The sequence below is a fragment of the Eubalaena glacialis genome, chromosome 3 (genome assembly GCF_028564815.1).
Source record: "Eubalaena glacialis isolate mEubGla1 chromosome 3, mEubGla1.1.hap2.+ XY, whole genome shotgun sequence".
Lineage (NCBI taxonomy): Eukaryota > Metazoa > Chordata > Mammalia > Artiodactyla > Balaenidae > Eubalaena > Eubalaena glacialis.
This window is the reverse complement of record NC_083718.1, coordinates 116521212-116541486: the sequence shown is the minus strand read 5'-3', so window position 1 is coordinate 116541486 and position 20275 is coordinate 116521212. Positions and strand designations below refer to the sequence as shown.

At 42.3% G+C, this 20275-nt stretch overlaps 1 protein-coding gene across 3 annotated transcripts; it reads right to left on the bottom strand.

Moving 5' to 3' along the window:
• Positions 1-256: 256 nt before the first annotated feature.
• Positions 257-18276, bottom strand: LOC133088417 (guanylate-binding protein 4-like). Of its 3 annotated transcripts, XM_061186354.1 has the most exons (11): positions 18199-18276; positions 14596-14791; positions 11264-11391; positions 8697-8806; positions 8296-8492; positions 6646-6891; positions 5484-5764; positions 4034-4246; positions 2058-2160; positions 1537-1730; positions 257-661 (listed from the first exon to the last, which is right to left on the bottom strand). In XM_061186354.1, the coding sequence occupies exons 2-11, from the start codon at positions 14783-14785 to the stop codon at positions 422-424; spliced, it is 1902 nt and encodes a 633-aa protein (XP_061042337.1). In that variant the 5' UTR covers positions 14786-14791; positions 18199-18276; the 3' UTR covers positions 257-421. The 3 variants fall into 3 exon arrangements, with proteins under 3 accessions (XP_061042337.1, XP_061042339.1, XP_061042338.1); XM_061186356.1 differs by lacking the exon at positions 6646-6891; XM_061186355.1 differs by lacking the exon at positions 14596-14791 and having other exon boundaries at positions 18199-18269.
• Positions 18277-20275: the final 1999 nt, after the last annotated feature.

Here is a 20275-nt window from a genome sequence, read left to right as displayed (position 1 = left end):
TAAAGTTAAACACATTTATTCTCTTGGTATATTTTCACACATTTAAAAAATTGTGTTTGTTGCTCTTTCCTCACTGATTTATAAGGGCTCCTTATAACTTAATGAATTGATCTCCATGACTGTATCATAGATTGCGAGTGTTCTTCCTCTTACCATTTGTTTTTTTGCTTTTCTTAACACTTTTCTATAATTAATCATTATCCTCCAACTTGTTTTCCATTTCTTTAAATTAACTAATTCTCAAAATTGTTTGTTTTTTTGCATTTCAGGCCCTGGTAATCACTTTGGTAATTCTTTGGTAATCAGTTTTTATTTTTAAACTCCTGTCGTGACAACATATTTAAAACTGTCGTGACAACATATTTAAAAAATGAGCTACAGTGTTACACCATTAAAACATAAGAAGCCTTTCAAGATATACTTAATAGGGATTCTCAGCCCTTTTCATAGCATCACTGAGAAGTTTCACTCCCATACCAAGTACTTTACAACCCCCAGGTAGTACTGCAACTAATGCCATGCTAGCCATATCAAGGACCTCTGAAATCTTTATGAACTTATTATTTTTAGTCATTTCAATGTCTTCTTTTAGTTGATCTATCTCTTTATTTAACTCTTCAGCTTCCTTTTTAAATCCTTCTGTAAGTAGTTCTTCTTGCATCTGTAAAAAGGAGAGAGTCCCTTTTGAAAATAGCCCAAATCAAGATTTTGTATCAAACAACTACAGCAGATAAGTATGTGTGTCTATTTCTATAATACCTTAGATGCTTTTTTGACATTTGTCTAATATTTGCAAATGTTTGGACCTGGGTAGTGAGAGCATCCAGGGTTTAGAGCTTCCCATGTTCCCTCAATACCATCTCCCTGGGCACAGAAAAGATGGGCCTAGGTCAGGCCGGAAAACTACCCCAGGACTGTGTTCCAGCCCTAATAATGCACTTTGGGAGGGAATGTAGGTGAATTCTAAATATTTGTCAGTTTCATTGAGGTAGGATGACCACACATATGTCACAAAAATGGCACTGCTGACTCTCTTTAGGACACTGTCTATCAAACTCCAGGTTGGGACAAAGAATGCATTTACTCTAGGTATGTAAAATGAATCAGGCAGATCTGGAAACGAATGCAGGAAATTATAGAGCTTTCAGCTTCCCGTAGTTCATACCAGGCACAATCTGATACTTTCAAGAGCAGATGCAACTATTCCAGGTCTCTGATGTTTGTAACCAAAATCCTAAGGACTCTAGGACTGAGGTCCTGTTCCTTGGGGGCAAATGCTACCCTATCATCACCACAAACAGCAGTCCAGGAACCTGGGCCATGTTATTTGTACGCTCCAAACCCTAACACTACACAAGGTGCTGAGTCTTACAGAGGTAAGTCTTCAGCACGATCCATATCTCTTTGACGTTACAGAGAATCATATGTCTTTGGATTTCCCTCTGGGATCTGACTTAAGGTCAAATTTCTGTCCCTTTATTCCTGAGAGGCTAACATTTTGTCCATCAGGCCCTGCCCAGGCCCATCCAGACTTACCTTCAGCTTGTGCTTCAGCATTGTTTCCTGCTCTCTTAGAAGGTTTTCTCTTTCCCTACCCATCTTCTCTTCCAGTTGGGTCATGTTTTCCTTGAAGCTTCTCTCTTGTGCCGCCATTTTTTGCTCCTCTTCATTCTGTTTCTCTCTTAGCAGCTGCTGTTCCCTCTCAGCTGCATGCTTCTTGGCACACTCAACTGTTTCACAAGAGTTTTAAAGAGGGAAGAATATAACAGTTACGCCGAGCTGTCACCTCCTTAGCTCAGAGATAAAATGACTTTAAAATGGTGGGAAGGAATCTGAATATTCTTACTACCACATCAGAAAACATGCTTCAGCATGTGATGCAAAGGCACTGATTGGATGTACATGCAACCCAAACTCCCCTGGTTATTTCCAGATGTAGCAGAGAGGTTCCACAGAAGAAGAGGAAGCTCCCGTGTGAGGAAGTGTTTGTTTTCACACCTGCCAAAGGGGAGCACAAGAGCCACCTTTCCCTTTGTGAGCTCAGCCCTCCCCTGTACCTGCCATGGCCTTGTCCCCATCAGTGAGGGCTTTGTCTGCCTGCAGGATGGCTTCCTCTACTCCTGCCTGGGACTGCAGGAAGCTCTGGAAGACCTTATTTGCCTGAGGACACAACAAGGAGCAAAGACTTGTCAGGCAGCAAAGATGCAGTGTCTTGCTGAGGAAATTATTGTTCAATAAAGCTACAGATTGGACCCTTTAAGTTCTCCATCCTTTGTAGGATCCCAAAATGGTTACAGACCCCAGAATTATGTGCAATTCTACAAACACCCACCCTCCATTGTGTGCAACTCCTATATCTGCACATTGTTTTTCTTCCGACTAATGCTCATCTACTCTTTCTTTATTACGATTTCATTTATGGATACGTCAACTTGTAGCTTCTATCTCCTCTTCCAGGAAGCTTTCCTAAGCTTTATTCTGAGTTTTGAGTGACTGCCAAGACATTACATTTGCCCTCTCAGCACTACCACTTGATGACTGTGTGATCTTAGGCAACTTAGTAACTTTTCCACACCTCATATTTCTCAGTTTTATAGTGGGGATGACAGCAGTACCTAATTCATTTTCTTGAGGACTAAATTGATTATCTCGGCAATATGGTAGAGCAGAAAGATCCTGAGCTCTCCTCCTCTCACAGGCACACTGAAGTCACAACTATTTGCAGAACAACCATTGGTGAAAAAGATGGAACCTATCAGAAAAGATCTCCTACAACTGAAGATATAAAGAAGGAACCACAGTGAGATGGGTAGGAGGGGTGGAGTCTCAATATAGTCAAATTCCATACCCCCAGGTGGGTTATTCACAATCAAGAGAATGATTACAACCTCAGAGGTTCTCCCAGAGAAGTGAGAGGTCCGAACTCCATACTGGGTGCCACAGCCAGGGATCCAGCACCAGGAAGACAATCCTCCAGAGCATTTGGCTTTGAAAGTCAGTGGGGTTAACTTTCAGGAGTCCCAGAGGGCCTGGGGAAATAAAGTCTTAACCCTCAAAGGGTGCACTCTAAATCGCACATGCTCCGGGACCCAGAGAAGAAGCAGTAATTTATAGGATCCTGGGTCAGACCTACCTGCTGACCCTGGAGAGTCTCCTAGAGCAGCAGGAGGCAACTGCAGCTCACCCCAGAGACATAGGCACTGGCAGCAGCCATTTTGGGGAGCTCCTTCTACCACATGGACATTGGTGCTGGCATTCGCCATTTTGGAATATTCCCCCTAGCTTATTAGCCCCAAGACCCAGCCCTGCCCTGGTCCAGTGGTCTGCAGGCACCAGTGCTAGGATGGTTCAGGCTAAGCAACTAACTGGGCATGGACAGAGCCGCACCCACCAGCAGACCTCCTGAGCCCACCATCGCCTCTGGACATGGCCTTGCCCAGCAGAGGGCCAGGGACCTAGTCTCACTCACCAGGGCACAGGCACTAGACCTGAAACCCCCAGGGCCCTTTAGCCAGAGACCCTGGGACCCAGCTCTACACACCAGGGGGAAGATACCAGTTGCAATAAAACCTCAGTTTCGCAGTCTGCAGGGCCAGCCCACCCACTAGCAGGCTATATCCTGCCTTGGGACCAGCTGGGCTCAGGCCTGGACCAACATGAGGCCAACAGAAGCTTCAAGACACCCCAGATCCAGCAGCCCAACTGGCTGTACCCAACAGTGATCCAACACATGCTCTGGGACTCCTGGGCCCTGCAACCGGACTCCAGGATCTGGCTCTGTCCTCCAGAAAGCTGGCACTAGCCCTAGGACCTGGCCTCACCCACCAGTGGGCAGGCAACAGCCCTGGGGTCTCCTGAACACTTACTCTGCTCACCAGAAATGCAACACTAGACCCAGAGCCCCCCGGGGTTCCACAGTCAGCCTCCTTGTGACCAGCAGCCTCTGCACAAAGCAGGACCTGGCAACCAAATGAACCAACAAAGACCCTCTGACTCCAATCTTCTGTTCTTTCCCACTCCCATTACTCCTCACCTTAACTCCTTTCCTGGGAACCAGTTTATAGTCCTGTTCAAACTTGCTCCTTGCTTCTAAGTAGAGACTGTGTCCTCCAGGGACAAAGAAAGTTCCTCCTGAAATACTTTTCATCAAGGATTCTGAAAGCTTCTTAAGCTCAGCCTGACAATATTTGACAGAGGCCTCTTCATTTTGGATCATGAAAACGTCCTTCTTTTTCTCCATGATGTCCTGCCAGGGAAATATGGGGAAATCCAATAGAAAGAAGCTGTTAGAGGGAAGGTCCAACTGTGATCCTCTTGGAAGAAGTAGTCTGACAGCATCAGGTACATGAGACACAGAATAATAGATGTGGAGTCAGGAGACTAGTTTTAGTTCCAGTTCTGACAAACTCTTCGTGTGATTTGTATGAAGTCCCTTAAATCCCCTGGGCTCAGTCTCAACATCTGTGCAACGATGGGGTTGGCAGAGGCAAACTACTACTTTAACAGTAGTAGCATTAATAGTGATCCATCCATCAACAATGAACAATGAAAGTACAATTATGAATGGAAGTAGGGTTTCCTCTTCAAACTTGGGTGCTATGGATAAAAATATGTACATAGGAAATCAACTTCCTACTAATGAATTAAGTATACACTGAACAGAGTTTTGAACTCTTTTTGAATTCTTGTTTCATTGAGGATTTGAGTGTGTGAAATTATAGGAACAGAAATTTTTTGCTTGTACTTATAAATTACAGTTGAGCTGGTTTTACTCTGTATGTACTAAGAGATCTTTGTAAATTATAGGATGGTCAAGGGAGACTGAAAGTCAAACTTTCAGTGAAGGTGCCAATGGTAAGCAGAATTATGATCTCCAAGAGTTCTCTCTGCTGGTGTCCACACTCCGCATAGTTCCTAGACTTGTGAAGATGATGAACAATTATTTTGTGTTTAGACTATATTACATGGAACAGGTTGACTTTAAGAAATGGAGATTACCTAGGTGGGCCTTACCTAATCACAAGCCCCTTAAAAGATGTTCTCTCCAGTTGGTGGCAGAAGAGGTAGTCGGAGAGATTAGAAACAAAAGAAGGAAACTGTGCACCACTGCTGGGTCGAAGATGGAGGGGGGTTCCCCAGAGCCTCCATGTGAATACCAAGGCCACTTGAACCTTGTTTTCAGCTATGGTACACGGAGCAGAATACCCATAGACCCTGGGCTGGTATCTGACCTGAAGAACTATAAGCTAATAGATGTGTGTTGTTTCAAGCTGCTAAGCACAGTGTAATTTGTTTTGCCACAACAGAAACTAAAAGCCCAACTTTTAGAAAAGAGATGGACTGTAGCCTGTAGAGCCCTATCACTCACTAGAATCTAAACTCCTTATATGATGAGAAGCACATGAACCATGTGTCAAAAGGGAGAGTCTAGGTATCATTCCAGAAGAAAGGAATCAGGAAGGATATATTCTAGGGCACATTACCACCAGCTTCTTCTGGAACATCTGCTTGTCATCCTTGAAGGAGTGCCCTAAGAAGATTGCAATGGCTTCCATCTCACAGGCTGCGTGCACCTCCAGAAGCTCCTGGAGCGTGTCCGTGGGGAGCCCCAGTCGCTGGGCCATCTGCTTGCTGTAGTGGTCGGCTGCCTTCTGCACAGCCGCTGAGTTCTCACGCTCGGCCAGAGTTATCACTGCATTCTCCAAACAAGGAACTCCTCCACTGTTGATGGCATCTATGTAGGCCACCACCAGAGTCCCCAACCCTGAATGAGACATGATATTTATGAAATGGAGAGAGAATTCTCACCTGTTTTAATAGCTTTAGAGATTAGCATTCTAAAAATCACTAAAATTTTATTGAATTTGAAGTTTTCTTTTCTTCTATCGATTCTTCTCCTCATTTTCTTCATTCTTGTAGCCTCCTCCTTTTTGTTCTGTGAATCCACTTCTTTATAATAACATCACTGTGTCTCCTATTCACTCTACCTTTTATGGTTCTCAAATTCATCCCATTACAATATTAGCCGAATGATTTCAAACGATATGCTCAAGGGTCTCCCAGAACACTTTTCCCATTTTTATAAAATAAACCTGTAAGTAAATTACATTACTTGTGGGCACTATTTGTAAATGAAAATGTCTTGATGAAAATGTCATCAAGAATTTCAGGACAGTGACACCAACATTAAACCAAGCAGGGCCCATCTCAGCACATTACACTGTGACTGTCCAGGTTGTATGTCCGTGAAGCCAGCCCTGTACATAAGATTGTATTTACATTTGTTTCTCAGACTCTCAATGAGCTTACATGGATTCATGGACTACTATTTATTTTCCAATTCATGTAAATTCACAAAATATCTTGCATATCCTCACTCGAAACACTTATCCCGTCAGACACCTCATCACCATGAAGATTTCAATCTTTAACTTACATCATTAGTGTAATACTTTCATGAGATTTGGTAGCCTTACATAGGCTTCTTTTAATGAAGAAACATGCATTTACATGTGTTGCATGAACATACATCTTTCCAAGTTACACAGAGAAGAAATCACAATTGCTGACAAACCCAGAGTGCAATCACAACTTCATCACACACACTGAATCACAGAGAGACATGCTGTAGCAAAGGAGACTCACTTCCCCCTGTGACAGTGATTCCTTCTCTTAGGGTCTTGGACTTTGCATGGGTAAAGATATATGAGCAGAAATTTTTTGATTGCTTCTGGAAATTCTCATCCAGTTGGTTATCTGGCACTTCCTCAATATGGAGTAATAATTTTTTGTCACTTGTAGGCCGGTCAAAGACAAAGCACTTTCTTTTTGGAAAAAACTTCCTGATACATTCTCTGGGCATGTTGGAATTTCGGATTTTGGGATTCTTGCCTGCAGGAGTGGAAAGAGAGCAATCACTGAAGGAACAGCCTTCAGGTGAGGGGGCTGAGGACTTTCATTTCTGTGGATCTTTGCATCACTGTAACTACTGTGCCTGTGTATCTCCTATTATTGAATCACGCAAATCAACCTTATGCTAATCTATTCAGGACATGGAAAATCCCCCCCCTCCCACTTTATTTTTGTACAGAGCTAAGAGTGAAAGAAGTACTTCTGAGGAGGCAGGGGAGGAATCCATTCCAAGTGAAGAAACTACTGATTATTTTCCTTACCCTTCCATGGCGTGCAGTGGATCAACTATTTATTAGATGTTTCTTGAATGATAGATTCATCCAAGAAATTGTCAGAAATATTTTTCTGACACTATAGTCCCCATGTCAGAAATGGCATGTAATGTAATGTAATGTCAGTAATGTAATGTAATGTCAGTAATGTAATGGTAGACATAAAGATATTTATGATATTGCTGAGAAAATAACCCGTGGAAGACAAATGATACTCAGGACAGTAAAGAGAAGATTTATATATCAGAGTAAAAACGTACACATACTATAAATATGTTTGGAGACTACTTTAGCATACACCATCTCATGGTAAGGTTAGCCTAAATGAAACTAGGAGACCTCACCCATCCTCTGTGTCATTTTACTTTGGACGTGACTATCATACAAAGGGATTCTGGGCATATATCAGTAGTTCAACAAATATTTATTGAAACAATGAATAAATGATTAAATTAAAAAATGAATATTGCTTCTAGGTACCACCCATTATCCTCTCTGCTATAATAATCTGAGTAACTAATTTATTATATTAACATGACATATACGGTGTTAGGTTCTAGAACGAAGAGTGTGATACTATGAGGAAGAACATATTAAGGATCTGACAGTCTTACTGGAAGGACATGGCAATGCTTTTTTTTCTGAACTCTTTATTGTATAAATAGCCTATCTATCAATATGAAGGATGTAGCTACGTATGCTGGTAAGATACACTGTGTTAAAGGTATTTCAAAAATTAGTTCTTTTGTTTATCTTGTGATTCTGTGTTTCCAATTTGATGGATTATATTTCTCAAACAGGAAAGGAGAAGCACTTAGACTTAATATGTAATATAAGTATGTGAGCCTTTTTTTCCCATGGTGTCCATTTTCCTAAAATCATTTGGTCTAATATTGGATTATAAATTTCCTCTGTGAGCTTAAGCTCTGGTCACTGAGGTTTTCCCAGTAACAATAATGACTGAAGCCACACCCACCAGTCATTCACCAAGCACCATTAGCATGGCCTCAATCCAACCCCAAATCAAGATTGACATCAAGTGCTGAATGTCAGACCTCTGTTGACCCCACCTCCTACTGAACCTTCCACCACCCTGGCCCTGCTGTGATACCTGGAATCAACTTCAAGGCATTCTCCAGATACTCATCTTCAGTGATGGGGTATCCATCTAACTCCAGCTCCAGCATGAAATCCCGTACAGCCCAAACAAAGTCTGGAAAGAAACTCACAAACTCGGCTGAGTCCTGTACTTCATCAGAGCTGGCAGAGGATGTTGTCCTGATTAGCTCTGTTAGTTCAGTCACGTAGCTGGGATCTTAGTTAAGGAATGAGAAGTGCCCTCCAACACAATTTCCAGGTCTCACCCCAGAACAAGTTTTATCAACATTTCCTTTTGCTCCATTTTCCCTTCTCATGAGCCATGAGAAAGGAGTCATGGGAAAGAAGAAACAGTGTCAGTTGCTATTCCCATAAACTCAATGAAGCATGGTGGTTCAGTTCCTGGAAGGATACTGCAGCTGCTCCAGGGCCTGGTGGTTGATGGTGTTCATGCTGTTGTAGACAAAGATGCTGCTCAGAAGCACGGCCAGGGCAAAGATCCACGAGTCATTCTTGGAGTCACCCTAGAAAGTACATTGCAGCAGGGGACTGAGGACACTCCTCCTCATTCTCTCATTCAGTTGTTCATTGACTATAACAGCTGTCCTGTAACTCAACAGTAAGGCAAATAACATAAATTTTCAAGACAGTGCTAAATGCAAACCTTTCTGGTGTTGACACTGACACCTCTCAGGGCCTCAGTTTCATTAGCTGTTAACAGAAGTGAGCGACGTGAAATGTGTCAACTTTAATACAGTGCCTGGAACACAGAAGTTATGCAGTAATAAGTGGGCCATGATTCCTTTGCACTTTTTTTCTTGATCATGGGCTATATTAGGGACTAGTGCTATTCAATTAAATTCATCATCTATTCATTGTGCATTTAGAAAACAGCAGATACTGCATCTGCTTGTGTGGATATAGAGTTTCATATGAGAGTCCCTGCCCTAGAGAGATGGAGGGGCAGATATACCTGGGAACATATAAATACATTCAAGATGATAAACCGTCAGGCATGGAACCAAATATTATAATGTAAAAGACAAAGGGGCAATTCCAAAAAAACAGAAAAAGTACTCTGTGCATTCAGAGCAAGAAGTGATTATGTCTGACGGTGGTACGATGGCATTAAGACGAAAATAGCTGGGCTTTAAAGAATTGACAGAATGTGGATTTGTGGAGTTTTAAGGATCATGCAGGTAGAAGGACCCACAGAAGCTGATCACAATTGCCAGAAAGTGTGGTCATATAGAGGTATTACAAGGTTACTTTATTTGACTGAAGTAGTGGTTACCCATGTGGTAGTAGATGATGAGGCTGAAAATGAGATTCAGGACAAGTCATGAGTGACTTTGGAATAGATTATATATACTACCAAAATACACTACATGTAGTAAGGACAGCAAGTAGTTCTGCTCTATCAGTTTGCAATTTGGTGTGCTTTAGTTCCTTGACAAATGCAGTTAGATGAAAAGAAGAAGATTATACAAACTAAAATCTAGTAGGAATCAGTAGACCATCTTGGGCTGACACTGAGGTGATTATTGAACACTTTAAATCTGGATTTTTAAATTCACAATTTCTTAATTCATGCCCCAACCCTTGCCTGCAGTGATGAAAGCCAAAGATTCACTGCTACTACTTTAATTTAGATGCAGATTAATATAAATAAGGAGAAAAGACTGATTGCAAGTAACACGGTGAAGACAAAATACCTAATATTATCCCATTTACATTTTTATGGTGGGTCTAGCTCATGTTTTTATAGAATTCATTGAAGGATTCATCTTCAGAGCCCCGAAACTCAGAATAAAATGTTCCTGGTATAGGGGAAGCTTTTCTGGAGATTTTAAAAATAGTTTATTCACTGAAAACATATTTTCATGATTCCTACCTCTAACCCCATATACCTTAACCTGTAGAGCCAGTGGATTCCATGGATTTATAGCTTCCACCAGGATGTCTTCCTGAACCTGAACAACTGGCGTAAGGTCTCACTTTTTTTGTCCATGGCTCCCCGTACTGATAAGACTGCATATTTCTTATCTTCCCAACTCAGCTCTGGGCCCATACCTCACTCACTGTGATAGAAAAGCCCTGGAATTCAGATGCCCAATAAATATTTGTTAACTTGTATCTTTCACCCCAGTGTTAAAAATAAGGCGATCGGGCTTCCCTGGTGGCGCAGTGGTTGAGAATCTGTCTGCTAATGCAGGGGACACGGGTTCGAGCTCTGGTCTGGGAAGATCCCACATGCCGCAGAGCGACTAGGCCCGTGAGCCACAATTGCTGAGCCTGCGCGTCTGGAGCCTGTGCTCCGCAACAAGAGAGGCCGCGATAGTGAGAGGCCCGCGCACCGCGATGAAGAGTGGCCCCCGCTCGCCGCAACTGGAGAAAGCCCTCGCACAGAAACGAAGACCCAACACAGCCATAAATAAACAAAAATAAAATTAAAAAAAAAAAAAATAAGGCGATCTATCCCCAATAACGAAAGTATTGATCTTATTAAAGAATAAATTCAAGGTAAGAGAATTTAGCCTCATTATTCATAATTGGATTTGCAGTTTATAGGAACATGTTATAAAAGTTGAATTGAGGTGGGAAATTGAGGTGTAAGTGGAGTAGCAAGAGCATAGAGGATTGGGGCTTTCCTGGTGGCGCAGTGGTTGAGAATCTGCCTGCCAATGCAGGGGACACGGGTTCGAGCCCTGGTCTGGGAAGATCCCGCATGCCACGGAGCAGCTAGGCCCGTGCGCCACAACTACTGAGCCTGCGCGTCTGGAGCCTGTGCTCCGCAACAAGAGAGGCCGCGATAGTGAGAGGCCCGTGCATCGCGATGAGGAGTGGCCCCTGCTTGCCGCAACTGGAGAAAGCCCTCGCCCAGAAACGAAGACCCAACACAGCCAAAAATAAATAAATAAATAAGTGAAATTCTTTAAAAAAAAAAAAAAAAAAAGAGCATAGAGGATTCCCCGCCTTACCTTTTCCACATCACCCAGGCCCTCGGTGTCCAGAAGGACCAGGGTGTGGCTCTCCTTGGAGGGGTGGGGCACACACCACATCCAGATGCCCTTAGTTTCAGACCTCACTGTGGAGCCCAGACGGAAACCTGCAAAGAAAGAGGAGAAAGCAGCACACAGTAAGAGCAGATAGTTCAGGCTGCCCTGCGGTTACTTTGGGTAAACTTGTCGGAAGGTGAGTGCCTGTCTCAGAGGAAGTTGCTTCCATTTCAACAAGGACGGAAAATCCAACCTCTGTACACATTCAGAACCTTCTCAAGAAGCACTTTGTGTCCCCTATTCACCTCCTCATATTAATGGCTCAAACTGTGTCACAGTTCAGAAATAATGTTAGCTCTATTAACCTTTCTATATTTATCCGCCACTGAAGAGCTCCCTTCTCCTCCACTTTCTGATGGACTTTTGCCAGTGAGAGGTACCAGCAGGAGATCAGAAGTCAGCCTCCTGTTCCCCTGGCGTCCACCCTGGTGAGCCACAGTGGCCCAGTGTCTCTGTTCCTCTACTTTGGTCACATCTCCTTTCATTTAGCTCCAACCAGTAACTCTGGTCTCTGCCACATTCTGGAATCTACACATTGCCTCTTCATACTACAGGAGTTATAAAGGCTACCTGGCCATTGTTCCTGCCACTCTCTGGCTACTCTGTACCTTCATTGGTTCCCTTTGCCCTGCTTGTGCCCTTGTAATTGTCCCTCCATTAAACATCTTCAATTATCCTTTAAATGGATTATCTGTGTCCTTTCAGGACGTGGACTGATAGATCAGCTTTTTTAGTTTTTTTTCCTCACTTCCTCCTTGTATTTTCCTCATTTCTGTTCTCCTCTTCAAAAAATGATGAATTCTTTGTTCACTGGCTCACGTGGTGATATAATAGAAGGGAAAGCAGAAAAGACCTGTGAGAATTGCTTGCTTTTCTTTCCAAAGGCTTAAGCCCACAGGGGCAGAGGATATGAGGTATATGCCTTGGAAGCTGCAGGTAATGTATCTCGTCCAACAGTCCAAGATTTTGACCATATGCCATATGCCAATGCTCCCTTCAACTGAGAACGGAAATGGATATGATGAAATACCTAGGGGAGCATTGTTCAGCGTGGCTCAGGCCCCTCAATTGCCACATCCTGTGCTTTCTGCTCAGAGAGGGTATAAGACCTAAGATGACCTGCACTCTTCTACATCGTGATGGTATTTGACTGCTTGCTGATTAATACAGAAAAATCTGAACTTCCCCAGGTAGAAAAGACAAGGTGTAACTGGAGTTCATCAGTGCAAGTTATGTGAGGTAAAGAACAGACAAAGAAGTCATCACAAGGAGAAAGAGACTTGGTTCTGCTAGCCGACTTTGGGTGCTAATTTTGTTTGTTTGTTTGTTTGTTTTTGTTCTTCCTGTGATATGACTGGGGTGGTGAGTCACAATTCAGGTGTTTTAAAACAAAACTAGGTTAGGTATTTCCTCAGTAAGGGAAATCACCTCCTTGTTACCTGATGTAATCTCAAGTAGAAAAACAAGATTGTTGTTGAAACTCCTTGTATCTTTTTCTTAGAGTTCTCCAATCTTTAATCCCTCCAAAAATGACTTATTTATTAATTTAGGCTGTCAAGGAAAAGTGTCCTCCCCTGATTGGTGATCAAGTTCCTCTCAAAGAAAGACAAACATAAAATGTTTTGTTTGAAGCCAATAAGAGATTGCAAAGCAAAAAAGAGAGAGGGAGAAAGGAAGAAAAAAGAGAGGTGGGGGAGAGAGAGATACAGAGACAGAGATAGTTTGAGGGAGAGAGACAATGAGATATTCCCAAGGATCCTTAGAGTTTAGTGGACTGAGGTTCTACCCCCTAATTGTGCTGAGCTGCTGGGCCACAGAGGAAGGCATTAAGAAAGAAATGGTGTGTGGTCTTCTTAGAACTGCCCAACAGGACATAGGCAGATTGTCCTAAAAATCAATAAGAAACAAGTCAACTTGGTAGGAAAAAAAAAACCCTTCTGAAATAGGAAATGCAAATAGCAAATACGTGATAAGGTGCTTAAGCTTATCTGTAGTGAGGCAAATAACACGCAACTACACAGACACCAGATCAGCAAAAGTTAAAAAGTGTTTTTACCAAAATTTTGTAAGGATGTGGATAATTCTAAATTACTGCTAATAAGCATATAAACTGACATAAAGCATAAAAGGCTTTAAAAGGTTTGATAAAGTTTAAAAGGTTTAAAAAGCTTAAAAGGTTTGATATTATCTAGAAAGGCTGAAGACATAAATACTTCTTGATTCAGCAATTCCACTTCTGGGTCTAACATAAGGAAGTTAGTGTACACGTGCACCAGGATATAGATGGAAGAATAATCATGAGAACACCATTTGTTGTTCATCAGCAACAAATGGATGAATAAATTGTGGTATCCTCTGTCAGTTGCAAAGTACAAAAGAGTGAAAATAATTGCAGACACATATGACAAACTAGATGAACCTCATAAACTTCTTATTGAGAATATGAAGCAAGATCCCAATGAATATCAGAATGAAATTCCCTCTATAAAGTTTAAGCTATTTTTAAGAAATGTTTACATAGATTGTAAAACCATGTTTAAATAGAAAGAGGGAAAGAATGCACCATGAAAATCAAAACATTGGTGAGCTCTAGTGAGGGTGTGAGAGGGTGCGATTTGGGCTTTTGGGTATTGGTGATGTTTTATTTTTTGATCTGGGAGGTGATTGAACAGATGATCATTTCATATTTATCAACTTTATTACATGTATATATTTTTATGCACTCTTCCATATGTTTTAGAGTTCACGTATTACAAAAGACTAGTTAGAGAAAGAGAAGGAGTGTAGTTTATCAAAGTTTTGCTGTGAAATTAAGCCAAAAAGAATGCATGGTAGCCCCACTGAGATAAGGGATATAGGGATTTTACTGTCTGTTCTTCCTTCCATCCCTTTTTGAAAATAAGACATGTTGAACAATATTTGTGTGCTGCTTGGAATGACTTTGGTTTAAAGCCAAAGTGAGGAAGGAGAAAGGAAAGGAATAACTGTTGAAGATGAGCCCCTGAGAAGATGGCAATGGACCAGGACGAATGAGGTGGATGTTTCCACGGGGTTGGGAACACTTGATTACTGGACAAAAGAGTGAACATTGTGGGGAGACGGGTTTGAAGTTATAAATTTGGTGGTGAGAATTAGAAGTTTTCTTCAGTGGGAGGGGTTAGGCTCTTAACATGACACTAGAGGTGGATGATCCACAGCCTGTGTTATCACTGCTTCCAAGCAAATGGTCCTGAACAACACTGAATGACACTCACCGTGGTTCTGCCCTGCCAGGCGGTTCATCAGGAAGGATTTTCCTGTCCGATACAGCCCTGCAACGGCCACCACCACCACAGACTGAGAAATCTGGTCAAGAATCTGCAGTGCTTTTGGATTTACTGTCAGCTGATTGTTCTGGTTTTCCACCAGACAGATGGGGTCCATTATGGTGGATCCAGACGCCATGGGAAGCTGTAACCCAGAGGAACGACTCAGTAAAACACAAGATCCACAAGTTATCTCTCAGGATGCACATCAGGCTTCTGCATTTGGAACTTATATATCAATTTTCTATGTTTTGTATGCTTCTAAAAGGTGAGTATTTAGCCTAGTGTGCCAAGGTCTGTACAGATACATTATGTACATTATCTTATTGATCCTTACATGAAACCTAAAGCAACCTTATCCATGTGATGCATACAGCGAATAGAATGAGAAAACAAAGCATTGATGATGGAGCCATGAGAACACTAACATTTTGGGGGTACGTAGAGGCAGAATGGGACATGAAGGAGATGAGGAGTGACCAGAGACGATTTCTGGAGTTCCAGAATGATTTGATCACTCATTAATTGCACAAATATTTATTGAGAACCTACCATGTGCTGGAGATTGTTCTAGGGGCTCAGTATCAAACAGTGAACAAAATGGGTACAAATCCCTGCTTCATGGAGATCTATTCTAGTGGAGAAGACAGATAATATAGAAAGTGGAAAAGCAAAATACATGTATGTATATTAGAGGATGGTAAATGATCAGAAGGAAATGAGAGGGAATGGTGTTTAGAGTGTTGGGGGTTGAATTCACATAGAGTTGAATCAGGGAAAAACTTGCCAACAAAGGAAAAATGAATGTGATTGGTGACCTTGATGAGGACAGATGCACTGAATCGGTGGGAGCAGGCTGGAAGAGGAGTTACTGTGAGAGAAAGGAGACACAAAGAATGTAGCTCTCCCTCAAACACAACAGGACAGACCTTAAAGGTACCTAACAAAGTTGTGCATGCAAGAATTAATTTATTAACTGAAATTACAGGACATTTCTTATTATTTAAGCTGACAGGGAAGAGAGGCAAGCAACCAGGGTGTTTTAAGGTCTGCCTACCTATGTCACAGTCTCACATCTGGGCCAGGCTCTACTTTAAATGATTTCATCACAATGATTGGGTGTTTCATGATCTCAAGAGACAGACAGCAGTCAGAGAGTTTTAACTGTCCCTTTATTTTCTCAGACAATACTAAGCATCATCCACATGTTCCCATACTTTACTAGCTGTGTGACAACTGGAAAGATTAATTTCTCTGTGCCTCAGATTTCTCTTCTGTAAAATGGTAACCCTAAAAGTAAAATTCAGTCTGTCATTAGAGTCATTAGGAGGGTTAAATATCTCATAATGCTTACAATGCTCTTAAAATTATGCTGGTACATAGTAAATCCTATATAAGTATTGTTTTAAAATTAAGTGTCTCTGAAGACAGAGAGGGTAATTTCTGAATGAAAGTGGAGGATTAGCTGTGGCCTGAAACAGTGACACTTCCCTCCTGGTTGCAAGCAAGTGGGAGGACACAGCCCATGAGGAAGATGAGCAGGTAGGGGAGGACCAGTGATAACAGCTGAGAAGGAGGAGTCAGGCTGGAGGAACTCAGAGCTGCCCTGGATGTCCAAGTACAGGTTCTGGAGTCCGGCTGCCAGGGTTCAAACCCGAGGGTTTAAGTCACTTATTGTCTGTTGAGACCTTGAAAAAGGAAGTTACCTCCACAGCCTGCATTTTCTTATCAGTTTATAGGTAAAGCAACAATTCTTGCCTGATTCATTACTGTATAGCTGGTAACAGATAGGCTATCAATTATGAAAAAAAAAATTTCCTGGATTCATGTACTATTTCAATAATCAGCAATTAGACATTGCGTTATAATGTGTCAGTGAATTCTGTAAGCTGCAAATTGCCAAGAAATATAAGGTACTGTATCTAAAATCTTTTTATTAGAGAAAAACATGAATTTATTTAACAGCCTTCCTCTGTACAATTTCTTTTCTTTTTCTATAGTGGATTGGGAGCAGAGATGGGGGAGTAAAACATGACCTTTTACTGCTGTGTTATGTGAAAATTAATAACGGGAAACCTGGGGAATTCCCTGGCGGTCCAGGGGTTGAGACTCCGAGCTCTCACTGAGCAGGGCGCTGGTTCCATCCCTGGTCAGGGAACTAAGATCCCACAAGCTCGCGCCGTGCCCCCAACCCATCCCCATCACAAGGAAACCTCACTCACATGGAGTCAGCAGGCCAGAAGGGGGAGCTCTCATGCAGAACTACTGCCTGGAGGTCAGTTACAGGAAGAATTGTCAATTACAGACCCCAGGGGAAAAATCTTCAACAGGAAGGAGTCATCAATGACAGTCCCCTATAGGAAAAGGTGTACATTGCATCTCCTACAAGAATTGACTACCGGCAACTCAGTCAATGAGAATCTGTCATCACCCTGAACTCTGACTTTTCTTTACAAACCACCCTTCCCAGCCCCTTCCTTTTCTCTGTAAAATAAGGTTCTTCTTTGTTGGACTTGCCTGTGGCTTTTTCTATAGCTTGCTTGTCCCAAGTTGCAATTCCTCTGCTATTCTCAAATAAACTCACTTTTGCTGGTAAAATAACTGTTTTATTTTTAAGCTGAATAGCTATAAGGAAGAGAAATTGTAGAGCTTATTTCTTAGATTGAATACTGATAAAGCTTTGTGTAAGTCAATGTGTCTACAAAGATTCTTTTTTAATTCAAAGTATACTGAGGTACCAAAACCAGAAACTTTTAACTTCAAAACTAAACAAGTGGAAAAGAATAGTGCTACTAGATGGCAGAAGGCAATCAACAGTTTCCAAAGGTTACTGTTCAGGAGAATAGTTAACATACCCCAATCCCTGTATTTTCAGCAAGTACCAGAAATTATTCTGATGCAATTAATGTTTGGGCCACACATGAAAAACAATGTATGATAAACAAACATGATTAGACCTTAACAGTTATTATTAATAGTTTTTTTTAGTGAGAGTGAGATTGAATTATTCCATATAATACAGTTCTGTAGTATGCGGAAAATCAAATGTTAAGTCAAAAATAATGCAGGGTCAATTTAGGATTTAAATTGTCTCTATGTCAAGGACCATCTTTTCCCTGTTTCTCCAGTGCCCAGCGAGGCGCAGTCAGGATGTGTCCGAGGAGGGGAGGAGGGGGCTAGTGGAAGAGACCGCACCCAGCGCCCCTGCAAGGGGCCGGAGGTTTGGGCCTTCAGTTCTGAAAAGGACTTCAGCCCCCTTTCCTCAGAAGATATAGCATGCACTCCTCCCTTTCCCATGCAGGGCTTTTTGCTGCAGCACTGCGTAGATGCTCGAGGAGGAGCAGTGCATCCCGGCGACACGCCTGGCAGCCGCCCCGGATCCAAAAGGAGACGCTGAGCTGCCCAAGCAATGCGCCCGCCGGGGCGCACACCCTCCGCACCGCGCAGGCGTCCGCGGCCTCCCCTCCTGCAGTGTGGAACCTGCGCGGGGGGATTTATTGTTGTTATTTAACGGAAATGTGCTTGGAAGCTAAAGTTTAGCAGCAAACTTACGTGGCGCGGTTGCGGCCGGCCGGGGTCAAGTTAGCTGCTCCGGCTCGCCCCTAGGGCTCCTCCTGCGTCTGGCTCCTTTTCCATCTGGCTCCTCCGGCAACCGACTCTTATTTAGAAGCTGAAAAGCCAGCCGATTATCAAAAGCCATCCCGTTATGGGTCGGGTTTATGAGAAACAAAATCGAAATCGAAAGGACATAAGGACACGGCTTTTTTTTTTCTTCTTCTTTTAATGGAAGCAGGAACCCGAATGAAGTCGGGGAAAGACAGGGAGACAGGGAGGGGTTCCTCCACACCTGGCTGGGTAAACCCAACTTTGTCCCTTCTCCACAGGTGGCTTAGGTGTCCTTGACCCCATGGTGAACGTGGCCCAAGTAATGGTAGGATGAGAGAGTTCAACAGCCTGTCTCTCAGGGGCGTCTTTGTGAGAGAAGGGGTTTCTTTATTAATTTTTCTTCACTTGAAAAATGTTTCATTTGTTCATTTCCTTTCTCTTTCCTTTTTAAAAAAGTGTTGTTTTTTTTTTTACCGCGGTGTTTTTTCCTTAGCAAGAAAAATACGTGTGTGTATAAAATCCATGATTTTATAGCCCAGACATATTCACTATTATTTTGTTACAGTTTTTCTTTTCTCTTCTTTTCTTTTCCTTTCTTTTACTAGGGTGCATCCAGATTTGGGGGTTGGGGGTTGGGGGAGGACTGTTTATAATTTGAGGGTGGATGCAAATTTGGGGGTTGAGAGTTGATTCAGAGTCCTTCCATCCTGTTCTGTATCCTTTAAGGCATTGTACTTACCTACAAGTTAAAAACTTGACTGCTGCTGTTAGGGAACCAGGTTCTTTTGCTCGAGGGGCTGCAAGCCAAAACACTGAGACGCTGAGGTTTGCAACAGAGAAAAATTTTATTTGTGAGGCAACCCAGTGAAGAGGCAGGAGAACAAGTCTCAGGTCTGCCTACCAGAAGGAGAGGTGCTTGGAATATTTAGGGGACAAAGAAGCAAGGTGGTCTTAGACCTTGGGGAAAGGTGATCGGAGGTAGGGAAAAGGTGAGGTAATTGGAGTTCTGTGCAGGCTTATCGGAGTTGCATGCTTCTTCATGGGACGCCTGTGCAAATTCAGGGAGATTTGGTTTGAAACAGGTCGGAGAATTTGGGGCTGTGATGACAAAATTCACCTATGGGACAAGCAAGTATATTCTGTGCAGACTCTGATCAGCCATATTGGTTTCACCTTGTTTCAGCCAGTTTTGTTGTCTTACAAGAGGAGGGATTTTCGATCTGTTCCCTTATCTGCTGTTCTGTAAGATGAGCTCAAGAATTTCTGTTAGTCACCAGTTTCTGTTACAGGTTTTTAACCCTGTGGAGCAGGGTTTCACTACCACACCTGTATTTCAGACTGTAGTGAGGGAAAGCAAGGACAGGGAGAGTATAGTCTCAAAGTTCTATGGCCAAGACTCCCCAAGAGCAAGTGCTTTGACACATATTCCATATGCAGACTTATCTAGCTTCAAAAGCAGCTAGAAAAGTATAATAATCCTTAGCCAGATTGCCCTAAGCTTATTCTGTAAAATAGAATGATACCATATTTGAAGGTGCAAAGCATGTTATAATTCTAAAAGTATACAACAATATTGACAGATTTTTCTAGACTCCTGAGTTGAAACTTGGCAGATTCAAGACTTGAACCCAAGCTGGAAAAATTACCATGACCCCATAATTCCTGAGCCACCGAGATTGATTTAGGGGGAGATTGAGCACATGACCTAAGGCCAGATAAAGTTAATCCTTTCTCAGTTACCTGGATCCAAGAAATTTCTCTCTTTTTCTGTATCACTCTTGGTCTTCTTCTGACTCTCTTGATCTCCTGTCTTCTGTTTTCATTAACTTTTTGTTGTTGTCAATGAGGGTATAAAGACGTGTGTTTCAAGATGAAGACTGTAAGGCTACTTAGGTATGTTTGGCTCTGAAACATGATATATATTACTACTTACAAAGGGGTAAAGTACATTTGGAGTTTCACTTCCAGCTTCCATGGTTGTAAGTGCTTCAGGAAAAATCCAATAATATTGGAAAAGGAAGAA